This window comes from Galleria mellonella, unplaced genomic scaffold (genome assembly GCF_026898425.1).
Source record: "Galleria mellonella isolate WM207_F2 unplaced genomic scaffold, CSIRO_AGI_GalMel_v1 utg36, whole genome shotgun sequence".
NCBI lineage: Eukaryota > Metazoa > Arthropoda > Insecta > Lepidoptera > Pyralidae > Galleria > Galleria mellonella.
Genome location: NW_026442086.1, coordinates 3368075 through 3391559, shown reverse-complemented (window position 1 = coordinate 3391559; position 23485 = coordinate 3368075). Strand labels below are relative to the sequence as shown.

At 33.4% G+C, this 23485-nt stretch overlaps 4 protein-coding genes across 4 annotated transcripts; 3 read left to right on the top strand and 1 right to left on the bottom strand.

The window, feature by feature from the left end:
• The first annotated feature begins 439 nt into the window (after positions 1-439).
• On the top strand, positions 440-6390 carry LOC113520526 (enolase). The gene is made up of 8 exons (XM_026905881.3): positions 440-580; positions 1542-1635; positions 3239-3433; positions 3569-3821; positions 3906-4102; positions 4297-4545; positions 4888-5039; positions 5831-6390. The coding sequence occupies exons 2-8, from the start codon at positions 1564-1566 to the stop codon at positions 6012-6014; spliced, it is 1302 nt and encodes a 433-aa protein (XP_026761682.1). The 5' UTR covers positions 440-580; positions 1542-1563; the 3' UTR covers positions 6015-6390.
• A 1142-nt stretch (positions 6391-7532) lies between these two features.
• On the top strand, positions 7533-8633 carry LOC113520674 (uncharacterized). The gene is made up of 2 exons (XM_026906077.3): positions 7533-7754; positions 8353-8633. The coding sequence occupies exons 1-2, from the start codon at positions 7635-7637 to the stop codon at positions 8482-8484; spliced, it is 252 nt and encodes an 83-aa protein (XP_026761878.1). The 5' UTR covers positions 7533-7634; the 3' UTR covers positions 8485-8633.
• A 1175-nt stretch (positions 8634-9808) lies between these two features.
• Positions 9809-16478, bottom strand: LOC113520552 (uncharacterized). Its single transcript, XM_026905915.3, has 5 exons — positions 16095-16478; positions 13444-13594; positions 12060-12202; positions 11779-11964; positions 9809-10157 (listed from the first exon to the last, which is right to left on the bottom strand). The coding sequence occupies exons 1-5, from the start codon at positions 16285-16287 to the stop codon at positions 9976-9978; spliced, it is 855 nt and encodes a 284-aa protein (XP_026761716.2). The 5' UTR covers positions 16288-16478; the 3' UTR covers positions 9809-9975.
• Positions 16479-16889: 411 nt separating this feature from the next.
• LOC113520551 (THO complex subunit 5 homolog) lies at positions 16890-22450 on the top strand. The gene is made up of 5 exons (XM_026905914.3): positions 16890-17101; positions 18836-18973; positions 19335-19625; positions 19742-20081; positions 21159-22450. Exons 1-5 carry the CDS (start codon positions 17009-17011, stop codon positions 22361-22363), a joined length of 2067 nt encoding a protein of 688 aa, XP_026761715.2. The 5' UTR covers positions 16890-17008; the 3' UTR covers positions 22364-22450.
• The last annotated feature ends 1035 nt before the right edge of the window (positions 22451-23485 follow it).

Sequence of the window (23485 nt, the reverse complement as noted above, 5' to 3'; positions counted from 1 at the left end):
GCATAGAAAACACATAATAATACTTTTTTAATTAATTTTAATAAACTACACATTTTAATAATTTGTTATAGTGATTTATAAAAAATTTTTAACCGTATGGACCCTGAACAATATGGGTTTCCTTTTTCTTATCTCTTCCTTTCCAGTGGATGTCGTAAGAGGCGACTAAAAGAATGAGAAATGGTCGAGGAATGAGCATCAGCATTCCTCTTAAAACATTACCAACAGCCTAACCGCGGTTGCCGACCCTCTTATCAAGTGTGACAACTACCGGCAAAACTTTTCTTTATGAAGAAGGCCTATATTCAGCAGTGGACAATTAAGACTGATATAATGATGATTTTGTTAAAAGATATGCTACTTCTTGTTCTTAAATTTTCACCAATTTTCGTGCATTTGATTTAGCGGATATCGGACTTTAGCGGTTTTTCTCTAAACTAATTTCACCTTGTGAAGGTCAAAACAGTGTAGCTGACATCTATCACGACCAATCACAATCAGCAAACTGTTGGTAGTTGTATGATAAGGATAACCTTTTGCTGCTTGACGAATTTGAGACTCTTTTTACTAATAATTTGTGGTAAGTAAATTTATTTAATATATTAAAAATTATCAAACACTATTCTTCATTCACCATATAATTGAATCGATTAATGAATTTTTAATATAATATATTGTAATTTAAATTCTCAGTAATATTTTCAGCCCAAGTTAGTATAACTTTTTTGTAAATGGAAATTTCTCTATTATGTCTTTAGAAATATAACGCAACGTATGCATTGTAATTAAATAGATACTTAGTAACTGATACTAGGGTTCAGAAAAAATTAAAGTTACACCCTTGTTTGACCTTGCGTAAGTCACCGGTTCTCTAAGCACTATTTTATAATTTCGAGTGATTACTATTAAAATACAAGTAAATCGTACTTATAATAAAGTGATATAGTTTTTTATAAATTGAATATACTATCTAATTATTATAGACTATGTATTATAACAACTATTTAATATGACTATTACAATGTACTATTCTACAATGTTGATTATTTGTTAAATTTGTTATTTAGACTGTTTTAATCATGAAATTTAAAAAGGCAATATTTGTTGGTATTTATTAGGAAAAAAAAATATGGAAATCTGATAGTGATGATGTAGTGTAATAGATTATGTATATTTGGTCCTAGTATTGTCCTTATGGTTTGCCTTATGGTTGTCCCTTATGACAAGTGATTAGTACATTCGTTATATTTTTATTTATTTTTTATTAGCACTTTATTAAAAAAAAATTTGTTATAAAAAGCTATTTAATGGAATTTTTTAATAATTTGAATGAATTGAATTTGGTATTACACCAAATCAAATTAATCTGTAGCAGTACTTCTACTAAAAATACTATTATATTTGAAGATGAATTTGTTATTGGTATATTTTAGAAATCATCACCCTTTTAAAGGAGTATTTTACTAGTGACACTGAAACATTATTCATATTCATATTTCATAAACTAGAAAAAAGTATATTTTATTGTATTATTGTTGCAGCTGTTAAAATACTAGATAAAAAATGCCGATCAAGTCAATAAAGGCTCGTCAAATCTTTGATTCCCGTGGTAATCCTACTGTTGAAGTGGACTTGGTAAGTTGGCAAATGTTAAATATTTTGCAATGTCTGATAGAAACTGGGTTTCACAACCGGAACCAATTTTCTATTTTAGTTCTGGCTGATACCAAAATGGAAACATCTTACCATACTCGATCTTATTTTTTTCTTTCTTTTGTACAATAGAATAAAATAACAAAATCACGGGCACCATAGATATTCCATAGGATGAAGTGGCTAAGAAAATTAGTTCTTGGATGTTTTTAGTTTAATCCTTACTAATGTTATAAATGTGAAATGAGTTTGTTTGTTACTTTTAATACATTCATGGCTTTTTTTTTTGATAGATGAAAATGAAATGGTAACCCCGGTTTTGCTAACGGGATATACTGGCGGAGCACCAATAAAGGATGTTAGATGAGAATGAAAACAGGCCAGTTAGCCCATCATGATGAATTCATCAGGAATTAACCATGATAATTTCCAGGGGGGACTGCGAGAAGGTCAACCTGGTTGGGTTTTTTTTCTAGCAATGGGATTTTCAGTCTCCATTACTAATTCCCTTTCCCCCCCATTTATGGCTTAACACTATGAAATTTGTTATACACATACTATATAGGATGGAGAAGGATATTGGCTATTTTTTATCCTGATCACATGGACAAAATATTTTTTTGATAACACTAAAATGGCAAACAAGCATACGGCCGACTTGATAACAGCTACCATAGCCTATGAGAGCTTACAAAACCAGTGGCATTATGTGAATGTTACTGATTCCTTTTTTGAAGAACCTTTACAGGGAGTTCATTCCATAACCTGTGTGTTTATGGGAGGAAACATCTCCAAAACTACACTGTTTGCAAACAACTGGGCTCTAAGGCATGGGGGTGAACTCCCTGTCGATGAAATCGCGTGTCAAAATTAGTATTTTATGAAACATCTAAAAATTTTACCGAAATTCGCAAAAAACAAAAGCAAAACTCCAGTTGGGTGCTATCATTTTGCATTCATATTGCATATTTCAGTTATTTTTGAATATGAAATTTGAAATAACCAACAAGTTGATGACCCACCACAGTCACAGAATACACTATGATGTCCATCATTCCATACCATTTTTAAGGACTAATATGTCTGTATACTGTATGGTATTTTAATTGTATTATAATCTGTTTCTATACCTTCTCTCACACTCACCATTTATCCTATAGCCCATCATATTCGTGCGCAGTACCGCTGCCGAATGATATGTGTAAGGTCTTTATTATGGCAGAAAGGTGTCCCCCATATACTCTCTTGCTTTTCCTGCTGAACTATCCAAACTCCCATAAACATCTTGTATTCACACTCACCCTCTTCATAAACTTCAAACTTGAAGGGCTATAGAACCATCAAATTAAATTTCTCTTGTTACTGAGATTTCTTCTAAGAAAGGATTACTTATTATTATGAAATTCAGAATAGGAATGGATGAATTCAAACTCTTCAAGGGTATTTCATTATACAGGGTGGAACAGAGTTTGACCAAAATGAAACTAGCTGATTCAAATGAATGGTCTGAATATGTGATAGATTACATGATTTTAAAAAATAAAAAAGACAGGACAAATTTAATATACATTTAATTTACCTTTAGGTGACAGAACTGGGTCTCTTCCGTGCAGCTGTGCCTTCTGGAGCTTCTACTGGTGTTCATGAAGCATTGGAACTTCGAGACAATATTAAGAACCAATACCATGGAAAGGGTGTCCTTACAGCTATTAAAAATATCAATGAAATCATTGCACCTGCACTTCTCAAGCAGAATATTGATGTCACTCAGCAAAATGAGGTGAAGTATTCTGTTTACATTATATACACTAAATATATACCCTATATATAATACATAATCAACACAATATACACAATAATCTTATATAATTAATTGTGTAGAATGTATATAATCAAATAATTATTATCATTACAGATTGACCAATTTATGATTAGCTTGGATGGGACAGAAAATAAGTCAAAACTTGGTGCTAACGCTATTCTGGGCGTGTCCTTGGCTGTTGCCAAAGCTGGTGCCGCCAGTAAGGGTGTACCTCTTTATAAACATTTGGCTGACTTGTCAGGCAATAATAATATTGTACTGCCAGTACCAGCTTTTAATGTCATCAATGGTGGATCACATGCTGGCAACAAATTAGCTATGCAGGAGTTCATGATTTTGCCTACAGGTTAATTATTTTCATTTGCCTATGTCAATTGGAATTCATTTTTTAAATTTCAACAGTCATTATAATAGTTTTCTACTATTATAGGAGCCACCAGTTTCAGTGAGGCGATGCGTATGGGTTCTGAGGTATATCATTACCTCAAAAAGATTATTAAGGAGAAATTTGGTTTAGATTCTACAGCTGTCGGTGATGAAGGTGGCTTTGCACCAAACATTCTGAACAATAAGGATGCTCTGTTCCTAATTCAGGATGCTATTCAACAAGCTGGTTATACTGGCAAGGTATTATATATATTTATTTTAAAAATAGATTTTCTGAGACCTCAATCCCAGACTCAGTGTTTTCATACCCTGGTGGGGGGGGTAACATGAAATGGAAACTTTAATATTCCCCAACTTTCTTTTCCTAAAATCTCAATCATAGGTGATTCCTTTAGTTATTCTTTATTTTTCTTAAGTTTTCTGTATTTTTATAGATCGAAATTGGAATGGATGTAGCTGCATCGGAGTTTTACAAAAATGGTACTTATGATCTGGACTTCAAGAATCCAAAGTCGAATCCTGCTGACTACTTGCCATCAGACAAATTAGCTGACCTTTATTTGGAGTTTATTAAGGAGTTCCCATTGGTATCCATTGAGGATCCTTTCGACCAAGATGACTGGGCAGCATGGAGTGGTCTCACATCTCGTACTCCCATACAGATTGTTGGAGATGATCTTACTGTTAGTATTTTTGAATAATTAATTAGAATGCAATGTCTATCTATTACTAACTTTGGCTTTGTTAACATTTATATAACATTAACAGCTACAGACTTGAATATTTTTTTATATCTGTACATTCAAACATTTAATCATTTATTATTATTTAAATAGAAAAATATAATTAACAAATTGATGAAAATTCATTTTCATAGTAATAATAATTTTATTTTAACTGTGGCCATAGTGGCTACTTCAATATATCAATCATCAATTTAGTTTGTAGTAACAAATTATTAAACATTGTTTTTTATTTATTTTTTTCTATTTCATGGTCAAAATAATGTTTGTATTTTGTAACAGGTTACAAATCCCAAACGTATTGCAACTGCTGTTGAGAAGAAGGCGTGTAACTGCTTACTGCTAAAAGTAAACCAGATTGGCAGTGTCACTGAATCAATTCAAGCTCACTTGTTAGCCAAGAAGAATGGATGGGGCACTATGGTATCTCACAGGTCTGTTCTATAAATATCAACATATACATACATTTTAAATAAACATAACAAAGGTGATAGCAAAATAAATCATAGAATTACTTATGATTTAGCAATGAGAATTTTAAATATGTACCATTACTATAATTTATATTATCTTTGTGTATTGTGTGTATTCTTTATCTAGCAAATCTATAGGTGTTCACTGGGGCCTGCATAGTAAAGTTCCAGTACTTTTCAATATAAAAAACACCATTCGGACGCACTGAAATACTGACCACATACTAAATAGTTGCCAATATATGAGAAATATTATTTCGTTTATGTATCATCATCATCATCATCATATTAGTTATTCTGCTGAATGCTATTGTTTATATAAGCTCTTCTAAAATGTTTTATTTTTATTATTTTAAATATACAATATTCGCTGTGTGGTCCTGGCATAGAATAGGCCACCCCCTTCCTTTCCTGTGGATGTCGTAAGAGGCGACTAAGGGAGGGCGAGAGATGGGCAGCAGTGTCTCTCTTAAAGCATCTCCAAAGCCTAACAGCGGTTGCTGATCCGCCAATCAAGTGTGGCAACTACTAGCAAAACCTCTCAAGGGGGAGGCTTACATTCAGGAATGGACAGTAAAACGCTGATATGATGATGATTATGAAACACATAATAACGTCAGTATTATGTTCACTACTATTATTTTTGTCTTATATGTATAATGTCACTCAGTAGGAATTATTTAAACTTTTTTGTCAGCATGAAAATGTTAACAAATAAATTAACATTTAAACATTTTATTTCTTTTACTAAGGTCTGGTGAAACTGAGGATACTTTCATTGCCGATCTGGTGGTAGGCCTATCAACCGGACAAATCAAGACTGGCGCGCCTTGCCGTTCGGAGCGTCTCGCCAAGTATAACCAGATCCTTCGTATTGAGGAAGAGCTTGGCGCTGCAGCCAAATATGCTGGCAAAAACTTCCGCAGACCTGTCTAAGCTACACATCACTGGCATCATAATAGAAATATCTAAAGATATTTAAGTTAGAATGGCAAACAAATTATCTTTTTTTCTTTACATAGACATCAAGTGAACCTTTACTGTTCATCTGCCATTTGTTTGTCTTTGGTGTAATATTGACAATGTTAAATCACCATTTGCACTACCAACTATTGCATTTCATTATAAACTTAATAGTATGTGTAGAATAACAGTAGAATTATAGTTGTTCATTGATACAGTGTTACATCGTGTTAAATAAGAACATAAATTCTTTTTTATAATTATTATATTACAAGTATGTATTGAAAATTTGTGGAATGTATGTAATTGTATATTTTAATACTAGTTCTTAAGAAATATTTAAATGAAATATCTGTATTTTTTTATTGATAATTGTGCTTTCCTTCTTTGTATAGAAAGATGGATATCCTGGAATTACTGTTGTCACTACTTACCTATTGGTTGTGAAATAACAAGTGCAGCCTGAAGAAATTACAGTCTATTTATGGTTCAGTCTATCTACAATCTACCTATGGTTCAAATATAACTCGGCATTCAAACCTACTCAGCAATTCATTTTCGATATGTTCCATGATGAAATGATGAAACTTGCTGTCAGAGCTGCCTTGTACCTATCCCCCCTAGGCAAGTTTTTGACCCCACCCTATTCTCCTCCTGCCGATGTATCCTACTTTTATTATAAATATTACTGAATGGATTTAGATTAAATTATTTGTTATATCCTTCACTTGAAATAGAGGGCGTAGGAGCGATTGTTAGAGGATGGAAGAGGAGCAATGAAGAGTTTAGTCCCCATTGTTAAAAATATACCTATCGTGATATTTTTGTGGAATTCGTCACGCTGGCCTGCATTCATCTTCACCTATTATCTGTTACTGATACCCCCCAGCGTTTTTTTTTATACAACTTTGAGTTGTATAGATATATAGAGAGGCAAAGAAGCTGACGGCCCACCTGATGGAAAGTGGTAACCTTCGCCTATAGACATGAGCAGTACCATGGACATAACAGAGTATACTGTTTCGCCCATGATACCCCCATGCATTGTCATTCTTGAGGACTCTGGTGTTATTCCTCTGTACCCAGTAAATTCACGCCATATCCCATCCTTCAAATCGAAAGACAACTGCTTCACGGTTGAAACACGAATGGGACAGAGGCACCCAAGCAATCGACTTTTGTACAAAGTCTCCCTCTGGTAATCAATAGCTTAGAAGAATTTACCATTCTATTATCATCCATTAAAAAAAATAACATAGGAAACTTTATATACTGTTTCGAACAGGCAAAGCCGCGGATTGCAGCTAGTAGAATAATCTATTGGATTAACAGTGATGTGTCAAAGCAACAAAAACACCGTTAGAAGTTTACGTAGAAAGTACGATTAATCTAAAAAAAAAAGCTGGATCTTAACTCATAAAAAACACGAAAAATCACAGACGTCAACTATATGACTGTCAGTGACACTGTCACTATGACAGTTCAAGTCCAGTGTCAAATTTAATTAGTTTCTAGAATCTGGTGTAACTATTAATCAAACATCAAAATAAAATCTTAAAAAAATATAATATTCACTACTATTTTTGAGACAACATGGTTCGAATTACAACAGTCCTTTCCCGTATACCTGTAATTAAATTCCGCAAGGGCGGCGTTGGTCAATCAGCAGGCGGATCAACAATTCATGCCTCTGCACAGCAAGCTGCTGCACCCGTACGTATCTCTCATAAATTATACTTAATCACATAAAAAACATTAATTATGATTAAAACACGGCATAAAAAAATATTTGCTATAGGGCTTGAGAGTAATAAATACGCCATTTACCTAAATAAAGTATCGATACTGTCGCTGTTGTGATATAACACCTTTCTATATAATTTAAATTACCTTATTTTACGAAACATGATAATAATTACAAAACCGTTTATTCTATATTGACATTGTTAGCATATTTTACATATAAATAGTTGAAAAGATCTACATAATATTTTTATGCCATTTTATTCTGTACTAACTTTTACCCGCGATTTCGTTTGCGTGACCGGAATTTGTTCATTGACCGGGATAAAAAGTAGCTTCTATCCTTTTCTATTCCATATTGTATATATGTACCAAGTTTCATAATGATTGTTTAAGCTATTTTAACAGCTAAGAATTAACAAAGTTAGTTTTACATTTATATTAGTAAAAATTATATTAAGTTCTAGGCAGTCACCATTGTAGTTTATGTAAAAAAAAAAAAGTAGTATTAATGTATAGGAATCTCAGGATATAAGTCAAAGATTAAAGTTATAATAATTGGTTTCAGCAATCTCAAGCACAGCCAACTGCAGCAATGAGTACAGGCCCTATACTGGACATTGACCTTCCAGCTCGTTACAGAAGACGACCACTATCACAGGAAGAGATTGACTATATCAATGGCGGTGGAATTGTTTAGTCCCTCTACTTAAAATGAACTTGTAGATACAGTTTTTAAAAGTAGATTTACAATAATAATGTATTATCATATTTAATAATGTTGGTGTTATTTAAAGTTATTAATTTTGTTGCTAATTTACCTATCTAAAGAATATTTTTTAAGTAATTTTGATGTTGTTATTAATGCACTGCTTCCATTATAAAAACCTCTTAGTAAAGTATTTAATTTAACTTTTAGTTGTATCTTCTTAATGCATAACAGTACTTAATCATACTAAAAACTTCAAATCTATAGATCCTGTAGTTTGTCTTATATAAAATTATTTATCAATAAATAAATATTTTATTAAATATTTACTGCTAAATACTTAGTACTCTTACATATATAAGTCATTTATTGGATTCTAAATGTATAAGTAACTAGGATATTATGACAGCAGAGAAATTTGATAGATATTTATTAATATTTACATTAATTATGATAAGATCTAGGTTCAAAAATAGGTAATCAGTAAGGTAAATTAATATACTGTATTGTTTTTTACAACAGTAAACTTAGTAATAATCACTGTTTGAAGTGTTCCAATTTTGGTGAATATTGTGAAATTTATTGCATTATTCTTCAACTGTGTGTAGGAAACGATCCTTCAGAGAGATAAGCAACAGAATTCTGCAACCACTATAGCTGTGAAGGAGCTACAGTAAAATTTTGATCCACCTATCGCTTGGTATATGACCCACATATTAAAATGCCCAGTACACATAATTATTTTATACTAGCTGTATTCCATGGATCTATCCAAATGAATCAGTACATAGTGTCCTATGTTTTAAATTAGGATGTAACACACCTACCAAATTTCAATCAAATCTGTTCAGTAGTTTTTTTTCATAAAGTAGCAAAAATTCACCCATCCATCCATTATAATAAATTCCCGCATTTATTATAATAATAGAATTATTTATATCCATGACTTTGTCTGCGTGATTACCATGAAAAGTAGCCTGTCCTTTTCATACTAATGTAATTAGCATTAGCTTGACATTTTAATAATGTAAACAATGATTGTTTACATCATTAACATGTGAGGAAATAACAAACTTATTTTTTAATATAAGTACAAGTTACTACTATCATAAATTTTTTAAGTGTTTATATTATTATGTTTGCAATCTATTGCAGAATGAATCTACACAAAAATCTCCCTCAACAACCCCAACTGCAAAACCTTTAGTTATCAAAGTACCTTGTGGAGCCCTTTTACATACAGACAAGAAATGCAAAGAAGCTATATCTTTAAATATAGTTTTGCAAAAGATAGAAAAGAAGTAAGAAATTCATGTAATTCCAATATAATAATATATTTCTTAACAAAAAATATATAAAAAAAATTACTACTTTTTTGAAAATATAAAAAGATTTACACATTATATAAATTTGCGTCATTTCGGTGTATAATCAAAATACAATATATAGAATAAGTATATTAATGATAACACAAGTAGCACCCTAATAATATCTAACATTGAGTTCCTCGCTCTGGGTGGTCCACACTTGTGCAGCTGGCCCATCGTAGATGTCAACATGGTTCAGATCAAATTTTAATACACCAAATGTTGCGAATTTATTCTTCCACTTCTCAGTTTGTGGTAAATTGAGTAAAGCATCACATATGGCGGTTTTAATTTTGTCTGAAATAATATAATTTGATTATATTAAAAATTAATAATGATTAAAATTGGGCAGTTTAAAACTGCCCAATTTTAATCATTATCTCAGTCATTATCCATCTACTGTTGAACATAGGCCCCCTCCATAGACTGCCATAAGGATCGGTCCTGACCCACCTGCATCTACTGACTCCCTGTAATATATTTAAGGTCGTCACTCCATCAAGTGGGGGGTCGCCACTCAAGAACCTTTCTTCCCATCGGTTGTCGGTTTTTTGAGCTAAGTGATGAGCCCATTGCCACTTCAGCTTGCTTATGCTTCGGGCTATGTGGGTTACTTTGGTTCGTTTGCGGATATCCTCGTTTCGGATTTTGTAACGCAAAGAAACTCCGAGCATAACCCTGTCCATAGGAATCTGGGGGGAAAGGGATTGCTAGTAATGGAGACTAAGAATCCCATTGCTAGCAATATACCCAACCAAGTCGACCTCCTCGCGGTTTCGCCTGGAAACTATCATGGTTAATTCCTGATGAATTCATCATGATGGGCTAACTGGTCTGTTTTCATTCTCATCAATCACCCTTCACTGGTGCTCCGCCAGCGTATCCCGTTAGCGCAGGCTGGGTTTACCATTCTATTTTCACCCATAAAAAAACCCTGTCCATAGCTCATTGAGTAATTTGAAGATTTTCTATACGGGCAACTGTGTAGGATGATGTTTTGGTTCCATACTTTGGGTCCAATTTTAATAACTCAGTTTTATTGTTCTTGTATACAACATTTATTACCTAAAGTGTTTTCATTGTTCAGTTCGCAATTTTGTAACATAAGAGGCAATGGCAATTATTTATATACTGCTAAAAGTGTATAAAAGGCGTAAAAAGCGTATTCAATCCTAATGTTACTAAAACGTAAGACAGTAAAGGATATAATTTTTATGTAATAATTATAATTTGTACCAACCATTTATGATAATTATAAAATTACTAGTTGACCTAGCAAACGTTTTGTCCCCTACCCCCACTTATAGTACCTACTCGTAGCTTGCCTACGTATTTAAACGCCAGGATTAGGATATAATTATTTTCTAGAGGGAAGGGGGGAGGTTGGTCCCTTTAAAAAGGTCTGTATGTACTGGTAAATATCCCGTACATACGCCTATGAGCACCAGCTGTAATAACTTAGGCAAGTTAAAGGGCTATTTTCATTTGCCCCTATCAGTCTTTCCTGGTGCGGGGGAAAAGGAATTATCAGTAACATTGTATTGCTTATTGACAGAATTACAGATTGTATTGCTAGCAATATATTCTGTCAGGTCGACCTCCTCGCGGTTTCTCCTGGAAACCATCGTAATTGATATATTGTTGAATTCGTCACGATGGGCCAACAGACCTACTTTCATCTTCATATATCATTCCCGATACTTCGCCAGTGTATACCGATAGCGCAGTTAGGGTTACCATTTCATTATCATCCATTATAAAATACTTTTCCTGGTGGAAGAGAGTAGAGGTAGCTACATAGATATATGATAAGTATATGTAATGTGGCAAAAGTTTTTGTAGAAATAGTCTTAACGAATAGATAGTTTTGTCCCTAAGATGATTCAGTTATAATTAAATTCAATTTAATGCAGCTTACCATTTAGTTTCCTATTTACGACTATAGGATATGGCGGGAGACGGCCCAATGTTTCCAACAGTATTATGTCCCTTCCACCTTCGGGCATATATTTTTTTGTGTAAAGTAGCGTCGTTGAATCAACAGCAGCCCATTCAGCTTGCTTTGATAAGACCATTTGAGCTGACGCTAAGTGCGACCCAGATTCTAAAATTAAATAATACTATATAATAATTACGTTCCTAATAAATATTTTATTAGGCCTCTTTTATTTATCTAAAATTTATAATAGACCTACTTACTTAACAGAGATCCAAAGAATGAAGCATTTTCTCCTCTTGCCTTGAGAGTTTTCAGTACAATTTTACTTCCACTTAGTGACTCTTCATCGCTATAGGCAAAAGCACATCCACGGAGATCCAATAAAGTGTTTACGTTATGTGCTCTGTAATTAATCTTTGTCATTATTAATTCATGCGCGGCATGATAGGTATAACAGTATTATTATCAAGACTTATGTGAAATAATGGCAGCGGAGTAGGTAGCTAAGTTTTCTTATCAGAAGCCAAAGCCACTGACATGTGTGATAATATTTTTATCTATTTACTTTTGATGGTAACAAAATGACAATAATTATATAAAATATTTATATTAGTAAAACATCTATACAAATATTTGACATACATACACATACAATTTAGAAATCTAGATCTTAGACTAACTCTACTCAAGTTTAGAAAATATATTAATCCACAGTCACTGTTCAACTATATTAAACCAACTTTAAAAAGAGAGGTATTTCGTTCGTCTGACTTTGATGTTAAAGTATTCTTTAATAAAATTGAAATAGTAGCTATTTGTACTTAAATTGAGGTTTTATGGTATGATATTGGAAATTGTGATATACAATTAATTTGATGACTAGAGCCGATAAGGAGTATATCATCATATAATAATTTTATTAAAATCAAATTTGTCTTAAAATAGCTAAGTAATTTATATATACTATAGTAATTTTAATGCTAAGTAAATATATGGACAAACTTTCTACTTTATAATGTTTGAAATAATCGAGTGAAGTGTGTTAAGGCCTATAGTGATAAGTACAGTTATACTACTGCAAGATGATTTGGCCCACACCAAAAACTGTGTAACAATTTAAATTTCTGACTGTCCGGTGATAGAAAGACTGCAAACAAACAAAATTAATTTTCAAACTACTACAGACCAAAATAGGTCACGCCTCTTTAAATACAAAGAACCTTTTTGAAGTCAAATACAGGCTTGTTATACGAGTATGTATATTGTCGTAGCTCGACATGATATCGTACTCGTATGGTCTGACTGTCACGACATAATAAGACTTAAAAATATCGTCTTATAAAATTCTAAGCATATCCATGAAATTATAATTATACTATGATGGTAAAATAGTACGATATCGTACTATGCTGATGAGCAAACAATGGTCAACCTTAAGACTTTTGTGTCTTATCTTACTGACTTGTTATGGCCACTCCCGAGAAACGTTTAGCCTATTTAATAAAAGAATCTTATCTAAATTTAATTATCATGTAAAAAAATATGCACTTGGGAATATATTTCATCTCGTTTATATATATAAGTTGTAGATACTACTATAAGTGGTACGTATTTAATGTTTGTGAGCAAAGTGCAAGTGCTTACTTTTTGTCTCTGTGAATAATAATATCAGAGAAGTATCCAGGTTTATTATTAACGTTCATCTGGTGAGCAAAAACAGGCGTCACAGCTAGCAGGTCCGCTGATGGATTGTTTTCTTTGCGAAGCTTCATATATGCAGCCGCAGTCATGAAAGCTGATAAATAATATTTTTTAAAAAAATAAGGGATGACACCTCTGTTATACTGTGGTAGGTAGTGGACATTATGTAGCATAAGTAAAGTGTTAAGGTCTCGGGTTTAATTTCGATCGGTCCATTTAGAAGGCAGACTGGATCTTATCTTATTTTCGTATATGAGGTCAGCTAAGCTGTTGCACGTCGACCCATACGAATCTTTTGTGCTTCCCCTGCCTTATACCATCATTTCATAGATCCTATGTGTTATCCTAACGATATCCCGCGGTTTAAGGTATCTGTAGTCCCCTGGTTCTGGATAAACCGTTCCCAATAGACTCATACGCATACTTGCCAACGAATTGCAGTTGCACATCAAGTGTTCCATGGATTCCGATTTCTCCCTGCACAGTGTGTCCGAAGATAGACCCATCTTGTGTAGTAATATGCCTTATTAGCATATGTCCAGTTACGGCACCCATAATGAGTCTTGCCTGTTGTCTGCCACCGCTGTAGATAAGTTTATCCCATCCCTCAACATTGTCATTTAAGAACTTTTTAGAATGTCTAAGACCCTACAAAGTCCTCCATTCCTTTTGCTGTTTTTTCCTCACATGCTCCTAAAGGGCAGAGTTAACAACACTTGATGCAAGTGCAACGTATGGTTTAGGACCTACCATTATTGATTCTGATCCCTTTCTCGCCAACCTATCGGCCTTTTCATCCCCTTTAATCCCTTTATGTCCAGGGACCCATACTAAACTAACCCTATTATGCCTACCCAAATTATTTAAGTTTTGAATAGTATTTGGGTTAACCTTGAATTCACCCTTGTTGATAAAAGTGCTTTGATAGTCGCTTGATTGTCACTCAAAATATAGATATTCTTGTTTTTTACATAATTATCTAGATTCATAGCTGCATAGGTGGCAACTGTGTATAATGTATGCTACATTTCTGTTTGGAAAACAGTAGAGTATTTCCCTGTGCTTTGACTTATTTCGTTTTCACTTGAAAAGATACCAGCTCCAGTACCTGTTGTCATTTTGGAGCCATTTGTATACCAATATAGGTCATTCTCCTTTAGATATGGCGGGCCATGTTCCCACTCTTTTCTCTGTGGTATATGAACTTTGAAGTTCTTTTTGAAGATGTATTTAGGTGTTATTTTGTTACACCTCATGTCCATATAAATGTCTAAGTCTTTATCGACCTCCATTTTCGTGACAGACTCGTGGATAATGTATATTCCAAATGTATATTCATACATGTATACAATACGTTAAATAACGAAATTCATTTCTTAAAACTAGTGTAAGTATTCATTAATAAGGTTTAATAAATATTATATTGCCTACAAACATTTTTATTTTACCAAAAACCAAAGCAATGAAATTCTTGAAAAAAAGAACAACCTGATCTGCATTAACGACGCTACAGTACATAACTATTATAATGTAGTACCGTTGGTACAGATACAATAGATTGTTCATTTAATTTCAGATAAATAAAATCTTTTTTCCAAAATTTTAATTTCTAATTTAGTTTTTGGTAATATAAATCTTTAAATAGGTAAAATAATATTTTTTAAAACTTATTAATCAATATTACCTAACACTAGTTTTAAGGAATTAATTAACCTACTGTATTAACGTAGTCAATACAGAAACATCTTGAATTATCAATTAATAGGTAATAGATATACAGATGAAGTCTAATTCATTAGCGTCTGAGGCGAGATTGAAAAACGGTAAATAATTTTAATCTTTTAAAAATAATTTTTCTGTTTGCAAAATCGTGTTATGTCTTTTTATCGAAATTATGGTACATAAAATAAACAAAAAAGACTTTTTATGAATTGTAATAGTACGGTTAGGCTACCTATATCTTATTTTAAATACACTATCAAAACTCAATCCCCATTAATTAACAACCTTGGCCCAACTGTTGTTATTATAAATACTTAAATTTTTTATCGTTTTTGAATTTTTATATTCACGAAATTCTAATTCTGTTCTAATTGTTAAATCGCAATCATTAGTGGTACATAAGAATCTACCCGTGCTATAAGTATAGGTAGATTATTATATAGTATTGTTTTAGACTGTATTGTGCATATATCTACTGTTTCTATTTAAGAAAGAAGTAATCTGAGAATACATATGTAAAACATTTTGCGAGTGATATGATTGATTTATTAAGGATTTTTTTTTACAGGATTGCCTTAGAGCTTAAAATGGCGTATATGTACTCTCAGATATGTCATTGTAGAGCTCTGTTCCGATCGGATCGGCATCAGATCATTCTGGAGTATAGGCACGGCCTACTCGGCCATCTCCTTAAAATACGCCTTGTATGTATGGTGGTATACTACACAGACGATATTAACGTGTCTGCCTACACAGGCAGACATCTTAATCAGTATGATATTTTTTGTATTACTTTCGTATGGAATTAAAGTAAAATTCAAAATATGAAAAATTTATGAAGTAAGATTTAAAAAGAAACGTAATTGACTTACCTAAGTCCACTTTATCATTAATAAAAGGATCAGGACGATCCGTGAAGGGTCCAGGTTTTCTACTTTCATATTGTAAGGTTGTATAGCATTCTAAAGCCTCTTCTAATAATTCCATAATTAATTCGTATAATTGAACTGGATGAGTTGGACACATATATGTTGCAATTCGTAGTTCTGGCTTTTCTGTACTCATTTTTAATAAATTTTATAAGCAAAATAATTAAGATCAGGCTACAAGTATTCAGATAACAAAACGTATTAGTCGTTAAGGAATGACTCTGTTTATTTACTTAATAAATATCAAATAGATACCTAAGACCTGTTAGGTATTACCATAATAACACACGATAAATGAAAATAATGCACGTTTTAGTCGTGAACTATCGATAATAACGTCAGATTACACGGCATCGCGTAATATAAATCAGAACTTTCTCTTTTTTGAAGTTGGTTAAGAAGTTTTATTCTATTCGATCGACGGTACCGGCATCTATTTGTGGGTATGTTGTGTTTCTATTGTGGTACATTATAGATGGCGTGAGATGATTGTCAGAAAGCGATGACTAAAAAATGTTTCGTCAAATAATAATTTCAAACATATATTGTCTGTTCTGACTGTGGTGTGCTTTAAATATTACTTGCAGATAAATAAATAAATTCGAGCTACGTGCCTTTTATAACAGACGCTGGTAGAAATAGTCTTAAAGTGGCGACCGATTGTCATAATTGTCACACCCATAGATTAAGGACCTTGGCATTCTTTCTAACCTGTGACGTACTGGTAATGATAGATGGCTAAATAGTCTGTGGTTTAAGCAAACAAATATAGTCTTTCTAATCTTCGTCTGTGAACTAAATATTTTTATCTAGCTTAAATTAATTTTATTTAACTGTGAATATTAAATATTCAAATAATGGGAAAAGACGAAACTTCTAAAAAACGAAGGAAACTCAATACTAGTTCTTCAAGTGATACGATTAAGCAAATTCCAGTAGATGTTTATAAGGTAAGCAACTATATATACCTCGTCGTACCTATCTACTTTATCCGTTCAGGACACCGTTTCTAATAACCAAAGTTACATGAAAAAATATTTATATTAAATAAATATTTTTTTATGTAACTTTAGTTGGTTCATCGTCTAATAGATGTGATAAGTCGGAACGAACGTATATATGGATATATTTAATATGCCGCCTGCGCCAACGGCATACGCTCTCGGGGCACCAGTGAGGGAGATTAAGTAAGAATAAAAAAGCAGGTCAATCCGTCATGATGAATACATCTGGAATTGAGCACGATGGTTTTCAGAGGGAACCACATGGAGGTCGAACTGACCTATATTGCTAGCAATGGGACTGGTAGTTCGCATTACTAACAATCTCTTCCCCCCCATCTAGCATTATTATCTTGTTTCCATTTCCTCTAAGTATTATATTTTTTTTAAATAGATGATAATATAATGCTATTGCATGCTGGTGAGGAGCTAGAGAGGTAGGTGATGGCAGCACAGTTAATTTGTTTTGTAGCAAATTAAATAAGATTTTAATGTGTGATAATGGAGTTGTATCCCCTCCTGTGCTATCAGTATTCACTGCCGGGATACCAGTGAGAGATGATAGGTGAAAATGAAAAGGATATGCATTACTAACAACCCTCCTCCCCCCTAAAATAATTCGTTAGAATCAAAGGTCCTTTAACGGCACTTATTATATTATATACAATTAACAGGCTAAGGACTTATTATTGATGAATTGAATTATTAATGAATTTTGAATAGAAAAAAAAACAACAAAAAAAAACATAAAGGGTTATTGTGACATCAAAAAATTCATTAAAATTGCCCTAAGTCCTGTGCCTCTGTAGCTACAATGACACCACAAAACAATATATCTCAGAAATAGAGTGTTGCATGAATAAATATTACATGACCGAAGTTGGTACTTCTAGGAACTCTATCTGATGGGCACATAAAAGGGGGAGAGGGTAATTTCAATGTCGAAAAAGCCATCAAAATGTTTTTTGTCCCTATTCCTTTGCAAAAAAATTTTTATTATATTTTTTAGGCTTTTAATACACCCCAACTCCAACACAACTACACCTAAGGGTATCCACTGACTCAAGAATTAACCACATTGGTTTTCAGGGGGAACTTCTTGAAGATTGCCCTGGCAAAGTATACTGTTACTAATGGATCATCTAGTCCCTATTACTAATCTCTTCACTATGTACTTACTTATGATTATGGTATACAATGTTAGGGCACCATTGGAATAGGAAGGATTTGTGGTAAAATGTAGAGAAATTGGCCACAATGGTTTTCAAGGGGCACTTAGTGGTGGTGGAGCTGATAGGACTAATAGAGTCCCCATTACTAAAAATTCCTTGACATCCATTTCGTCTCTTCTATTCAAAGATTGGACTGTATTGCAATGCCTGTTATTGATGTTCCATGCCAGAAATGTCATAGGGTGGCAGTACTTGTCTAGAAAATACAATACTAGTTGATACACACTGTATATTTTTTAATAAAAAAAAAATATATATATTGTTCTATTTATAATAATCTTTTATTAAAAAACAATAAAGGCTATATATATTATTATATTTTCATGTAAGTTATAAATGTTATAGTATCATAAATTTTGCAGTATTATAAGTTACATACTACAAAATTGTGATATTGAAGATATACTATATGTGTGCAGTCTTTCACTAATAAAAGTTTTCTATTGCAAAGCGTGTGGTAGAATTTGAAGAAACAGAAGCACAACTGCGTCCAGCTGACAAGGATGCTGTTTTATTTAAAAAGATATGTCAGGACATTCGGGACCTATTCTCTGACATAGTTGAGCTAAAGGCGAAGGATACTGAGGAGGTAATGTTCTAAAACATACCATACTTTTAACTTTAATATACAAGATGAAATTGAAATAATTAGCATTATTTTAAGAGAATGTTTGTACAACCGAAATTTAACAGTTTTTTTTTTTAAAGAAATGTGTAGGAAAACTACAAGAAATTTAGAAATTATAAATGGCGATTTGAAAGTGTCTGTTAATATGAGAGACTCCAAATTTTTTGTTACTTTTTGATTTGTGTTTCTTTTGAGGAACATTCTTAGTTTAGTCTGACTGGTAGTACTCTTTAAAGAATGCTGATTTCAGCTTATCTAATAGCAAGTTATTGTTATAGCTATACTAACCAAAAAATTAATGATACTATGTTCTATATTTTAGGCTAAGGAGAAAATTAATGCAAAGCGCATAGAAGCATCACTACATTTAGTAGCTTTGAAGAAACTCAATAGACTGGAGAAAGTACGTACAAGAGCAGGTCGTGATGCACTTCACAAGGAGAAGCAGAGAGTAGATTCTACACATTTGCTTTTGCAAAATTTGTTATATGAAGCAGATCACCTTAATAAGGAAGTCACCAAGTGCCTCCAATTTAAATCCAAAGATGAGGAGATTGAACTGGTTCCCATAGAAGATTTTTATAAAAATGCACCTATTGAAATATCTCGACAAGTATGTTATTTATTACATTATATTAATTCATTATTCTATAGATCCTTAGTTTACTGTTTAAACTACAAAATGTTATGGTATGTGAAAGCTTATTAAAATTAGAAATTTTATTACAGGAAGTGACTAAAACTGATGAGCATCAACTGCAGCTAGCTAGATTAGAGTGGGAGTTACGTCAGCGTCGAGAACTGGCAGGTGCATGTAATGAGCTAGTGGCGTCTAAAGAGAGAGTGGCAGCTGCTATAGCCGCTACTCGTTCTCGACTTGAAGCTCTTGCACCTCATCTAAAAGATGTACTTAAATCCACAAAACCACTACAGGAATGTTTGGCACTTCGATTAGATGAAAAACGAGATGAAGCAAGAGCTGCATCCCTACTTCCTCCGCCCTTGTTTCTGCTCTATGCGAATGGTAGTGCATATTCTGATGCATTGGGTGCCAAAACCGTTACTGTTGGTAGGTATTCATTAAATATAATAACACTATGAGTGTTTGTATTTGTGTCTTGTTTGTATACTACGAGGTTTGTCCGGAAAGTACGTATAAAAGTTTTTTAAAAATTTTATTTTACAATTATTCAGGTAAATCAATTTTATCCCCTTCAAAGTACTCCCCCTGTGACATAATGCACTTGTGCCAACGCCGTTTCCACTGTGAGAAGGCTCCTTGAAAGTCCTCTGGTTGTAGGTTTCTCAGCTGCCCCGTCGTAGCTTTTTTTATCTCATTTATGTCCCCCAAATGCCGCCCCCGAAGTACCAATTTGGTTTTTGGGAACAAGAAGAAGTCACACGGGGCCAAATCCGGCGAATAGGGGGGGTGTTCGGTCACCGTAATGGAATTTTTACTCAAAAACTCACGGACAACAAGAGATCGATCTTGGCGCAAATTTTTTTCATTTGAAGTTCGTTTCTTAGAATTTCGTTGACCACGGTTTTGCCCAAATTAAGCTCTTCAGCCACCTGTCTGACCGTTAAACGACGGTCCCCATTAACACAAGTTCGAATTCTTTCCACGTTTTCGTCGGAATGTGAAGTGGAAGGACGTCCTGAACGTGGGTCATCTTGAACGCTTTCTCGGCCCTCTCTGAATCTTTTTAGCCACTTGTGGACGGTTGGTTCCTTCACAGCAGCATCCCCATAAACTGTTCTGAGATCGGCAAAAATTTCACGGCCATTCTTGCCGAGTTTCGAGAGAAACTTGATTACGACGCGCTGCTCTTCAACGGAAGCGGGCTCCATGCCGACGGGGTTTCGTTAAGAGGTAACTTCACAGATGGCGTGACAAGCCAGTTCGCACCGCACGGCGGTCAGACCAGAACTGAAGCATTGTTAGGGACATAAGGAAGGGGTCCTGCGCTTACCTGGCCTCCCCACTCCTCTTTCTCGCATTCCAGAACACTTTTATACGAACTTTCCGGACAGACCTCGTATTAACAAAACTTATTAACTATGTGCTAAAAATATTTTTCTGATATGTTGATTTCAGTTTCTATTTTGACAAAGAAATTCTAAAAACTTATTGTAATTATTTAAGGTATATCTGGCGATGAAGATGATGCGAGAAGGTTAGAACAGCTCAGTAATGTAGATACAGAGCTAGTTATTTCAAATGATTCTGATTCAGACCAAGAAAACAATGATGAAGATCGTAGAGAAAAAAAGAAGCGTCATCACAGGTCATCTAAGATATCCAAAGAAGAGAAGGCAGAAGCCAAGAAAAAAGAAGTACTTAGGAAACATCCTCTCAGTGTTCAAGTGTCAGTGAAAGTTGCAGATGGCACAGCATTAAATTTAATATTTTCCTATTTACTGCATTTAAAGATTGTTGTTGTAAAATTCACTGTATCACTACCAAAACCAGTTACGGGGGTATCAGCTGCTGATGTTCTAAATGGTCATTGTATCTTAAATGAGCTTTATCCAGCAGATACTGGAAATGATTCTCCTCATCCAGCCACAGCATACTTGTTGAATAATGCAGGAATATCGGAAGATTTTCATTATTTTATTCCTGAAGTTGGTAGACCATATATATGGGCTCAGAGAATGTGTGGCTTAGATTTTATGGCTGCTATTTTAGATAAACACAAATCTAGTAAAGTCATCCAGCCAAGTCAGAGTTTAAGTGTGACAACAGTAGAAAACTTCATTTTAACTTTGAAAAAGAGATTGAAGTCAAGAGTGGAACTGATGAAGGAGTTGCAAGACTTGGAATCAGGGAAAATTATATCAGTCAAAGGGAATTTACCTTTACGATTATCAGGATCTTTGACCCAATGGCAATCAGTAGGTTGGCCAGAATATAGTCAGTCCCCTTCTACAGCAAATCTAATAGCTGAAAGTGTTGTCAATAATAATGATATGCTATACCGTGCTATTATAACAAGACAATCGGCAAAGCTAGTGGCATTAGTAGCTCTACGAAGTGACTATCCAAAAAAAGCTCCAATATTTTCTCTCACACTTCATTGGAATGGAACTCATCATTCTGGAATAAATGATGATATTAGGGATATCGAGAGAATGATAAATACGCAATGGTGTTCCGAAGATAATAAGCAGACTACTTTATCATTACAAATGACTAAATTATTGACATACCTTGATATTTTATTAGAAACTACAGGTTCTTCAGAATTTCCACCAGACAAAGTAATGTTATGCCCCGTCCGAGGCCGTAACAGAATGAAACCATATAAGTTTTTAAAGCAAGGGACTGGTGTATTTGTACAGTTTTAGAAACCACTTAACTTACTATTATTAGTGTCATTTTTAATGTCATATTTGGTCAGCCAAAATGAAAATAAAAACAATTTATAAAACATGATTTATTATTTTACTACTGTATATTTATATAATAATAGTGTGACAATTTTAAATGCTAGTGTAATATTAACTAGAATATTTACTAGAATAAGTGACACAGTGGATTGGATCAGTGTGTTCTAAAAAATATGCTTATAACTATAATAAACCCTAATGAAGCATCGGAGAAATTTATATCGTCGTTGTTGTTATTCAATGTGGTGGAGGGGGAGCATACCATCATGACTAGAAATGTTTGTTTATGGTGTTTTCTATTACTTCAGACGTAGGCGGAAATATAAATTAACATGGTTTTTGATATGGGTCATACTCATGACGTATTCTATGAGTGAGCGATTAGTTTATCTTGAACAAATTTTTATTCTATAAATAGGTGGCAAACAAGCATGCGGCTCACCTGATGGTAATTGTTTACTTATTGTATAGTAATTTTATACCTTATTAAGTTTGGTTTAGGGTAGGCAGATTTTAGTGGAAGTCCAAAGGTATTTAGTAATATTAATTATTTATTATTTTAAACTATATATAAAGTGACGACGTGTTATACGTGCTGAGTGGCAGGAGCGAGAGGGCTTGAAGAATGAGTCAGAGTAAATGATTACTAAACACTTATATAAATTAATATTCATGCCTGAATCTCGAGTACATTGAATAATAAACTGTTAGATTGTGTGTGATTAGAGGGAGATGTGGGATATAAAAATTAGCGTCAATAAGCGCCCCTCACGTATATTGAGAATTATAATAGTTCAAAACGCATTTTTGTAACACCCATTTTATCTTGGTAGTTGTGACAAAACTACCTTGCTTTCTGATGGTTATATCTATCTATCCGATAGATATTGCCGTATGGTCGCGGCATAGATTTGACTACCCCTTCCTTCGTAGGTGTCATAAGGGGCGACTAAGAGATAGATTCGATAAATATAAACAATATCTTGATAGCCGTTTCTAACAATAAATTGTGTAATAATTTATAAAATAAAATATTTAACCTTTATTAAATTTTTACTGCTAGTGCCCATTTTTTTACAA

Excerpts from the sequence above, each read along its gene's own strand:
- LOC113520552 (XM_026905915.3), bottom strand. The coding sequence starts at position 16,287 with ATGAGTACAGAAAAGCCAGAACTACGAATTGCAACATATATGTGTCCA. Across the intron at positions 13,595-16,094 it reads TAATGATAAAGTGGACTTAG|CTTTCATGACTGCGGCTGCA; the intron begins GTAAGTCAATTA and ends ATTATTTATCAG. Across the intron at positions 10,158-11,778 it reads CGTAAATAGGAAACTAAATG|ACAAAATTAAAACCGCCATA; the intron begins GTAAGCTGCATT and ends ATATTATTTCAG.
- LOC113520526 (XM_026905881.3), top strand. The coding sequence starts at position 1,564 with ATGCCGATCAAGTCAATAAAGGCTCGTCAAATCTTTGATTCCCGTGGT. Across the intron at positions 1,636-3,238 it reads CTACTGTTGAAGTGGACTTG|GTGACAGAACTGGGTCTCTT; the intron begins GTAAGTTGGCAA and ends ATTTACCTTTAG. Across the intron at positions 4,546-4,887 it reads TTGTTGGAGATGATCTTACT|GTTACAAATCCCAAACGTAT; the intron begins GTTAGTATTTTT and ends ATTTTGTAACAG.
- LOC113520551 (XM_026905914.3), top strand. The coding sequence starts at position 17,009 with ATGGGAAAAGACGAAACTTCTAAAAAACGAAGGAAACTCAATACTAGT. Across the intron at positions 18,974-19,334 it reads AGGCGAAGGATACTGAGGAG|GCTAAGGAGAAAATTAATGC; the intron begins GTAATGTTCTAA and ends TCTATATTTTAG. Across the intron at positions 19,626-19,741 it reads CTATTGAAATATCTCGACAA|GAAGTGACTAAAACTGATGA; the intron begins GTATGTTATTTA and ends ATTTTATTACAG.
- LOC113520674 (XM_026906077.3), top strand. The coding sequence starts at position 7,635 with ATGGTTCGAATTACAACAGTCCTTTCCCGTATACCTGTAATTAAATTC. Across the intron at positions 7,755-8,352 it reads CACAGCAAGCTGCTGCACCC|CAATCTCAAGCACAGCCAAC; the intron begins GTACGTATCTCT and ends AATTGGTTTCAG.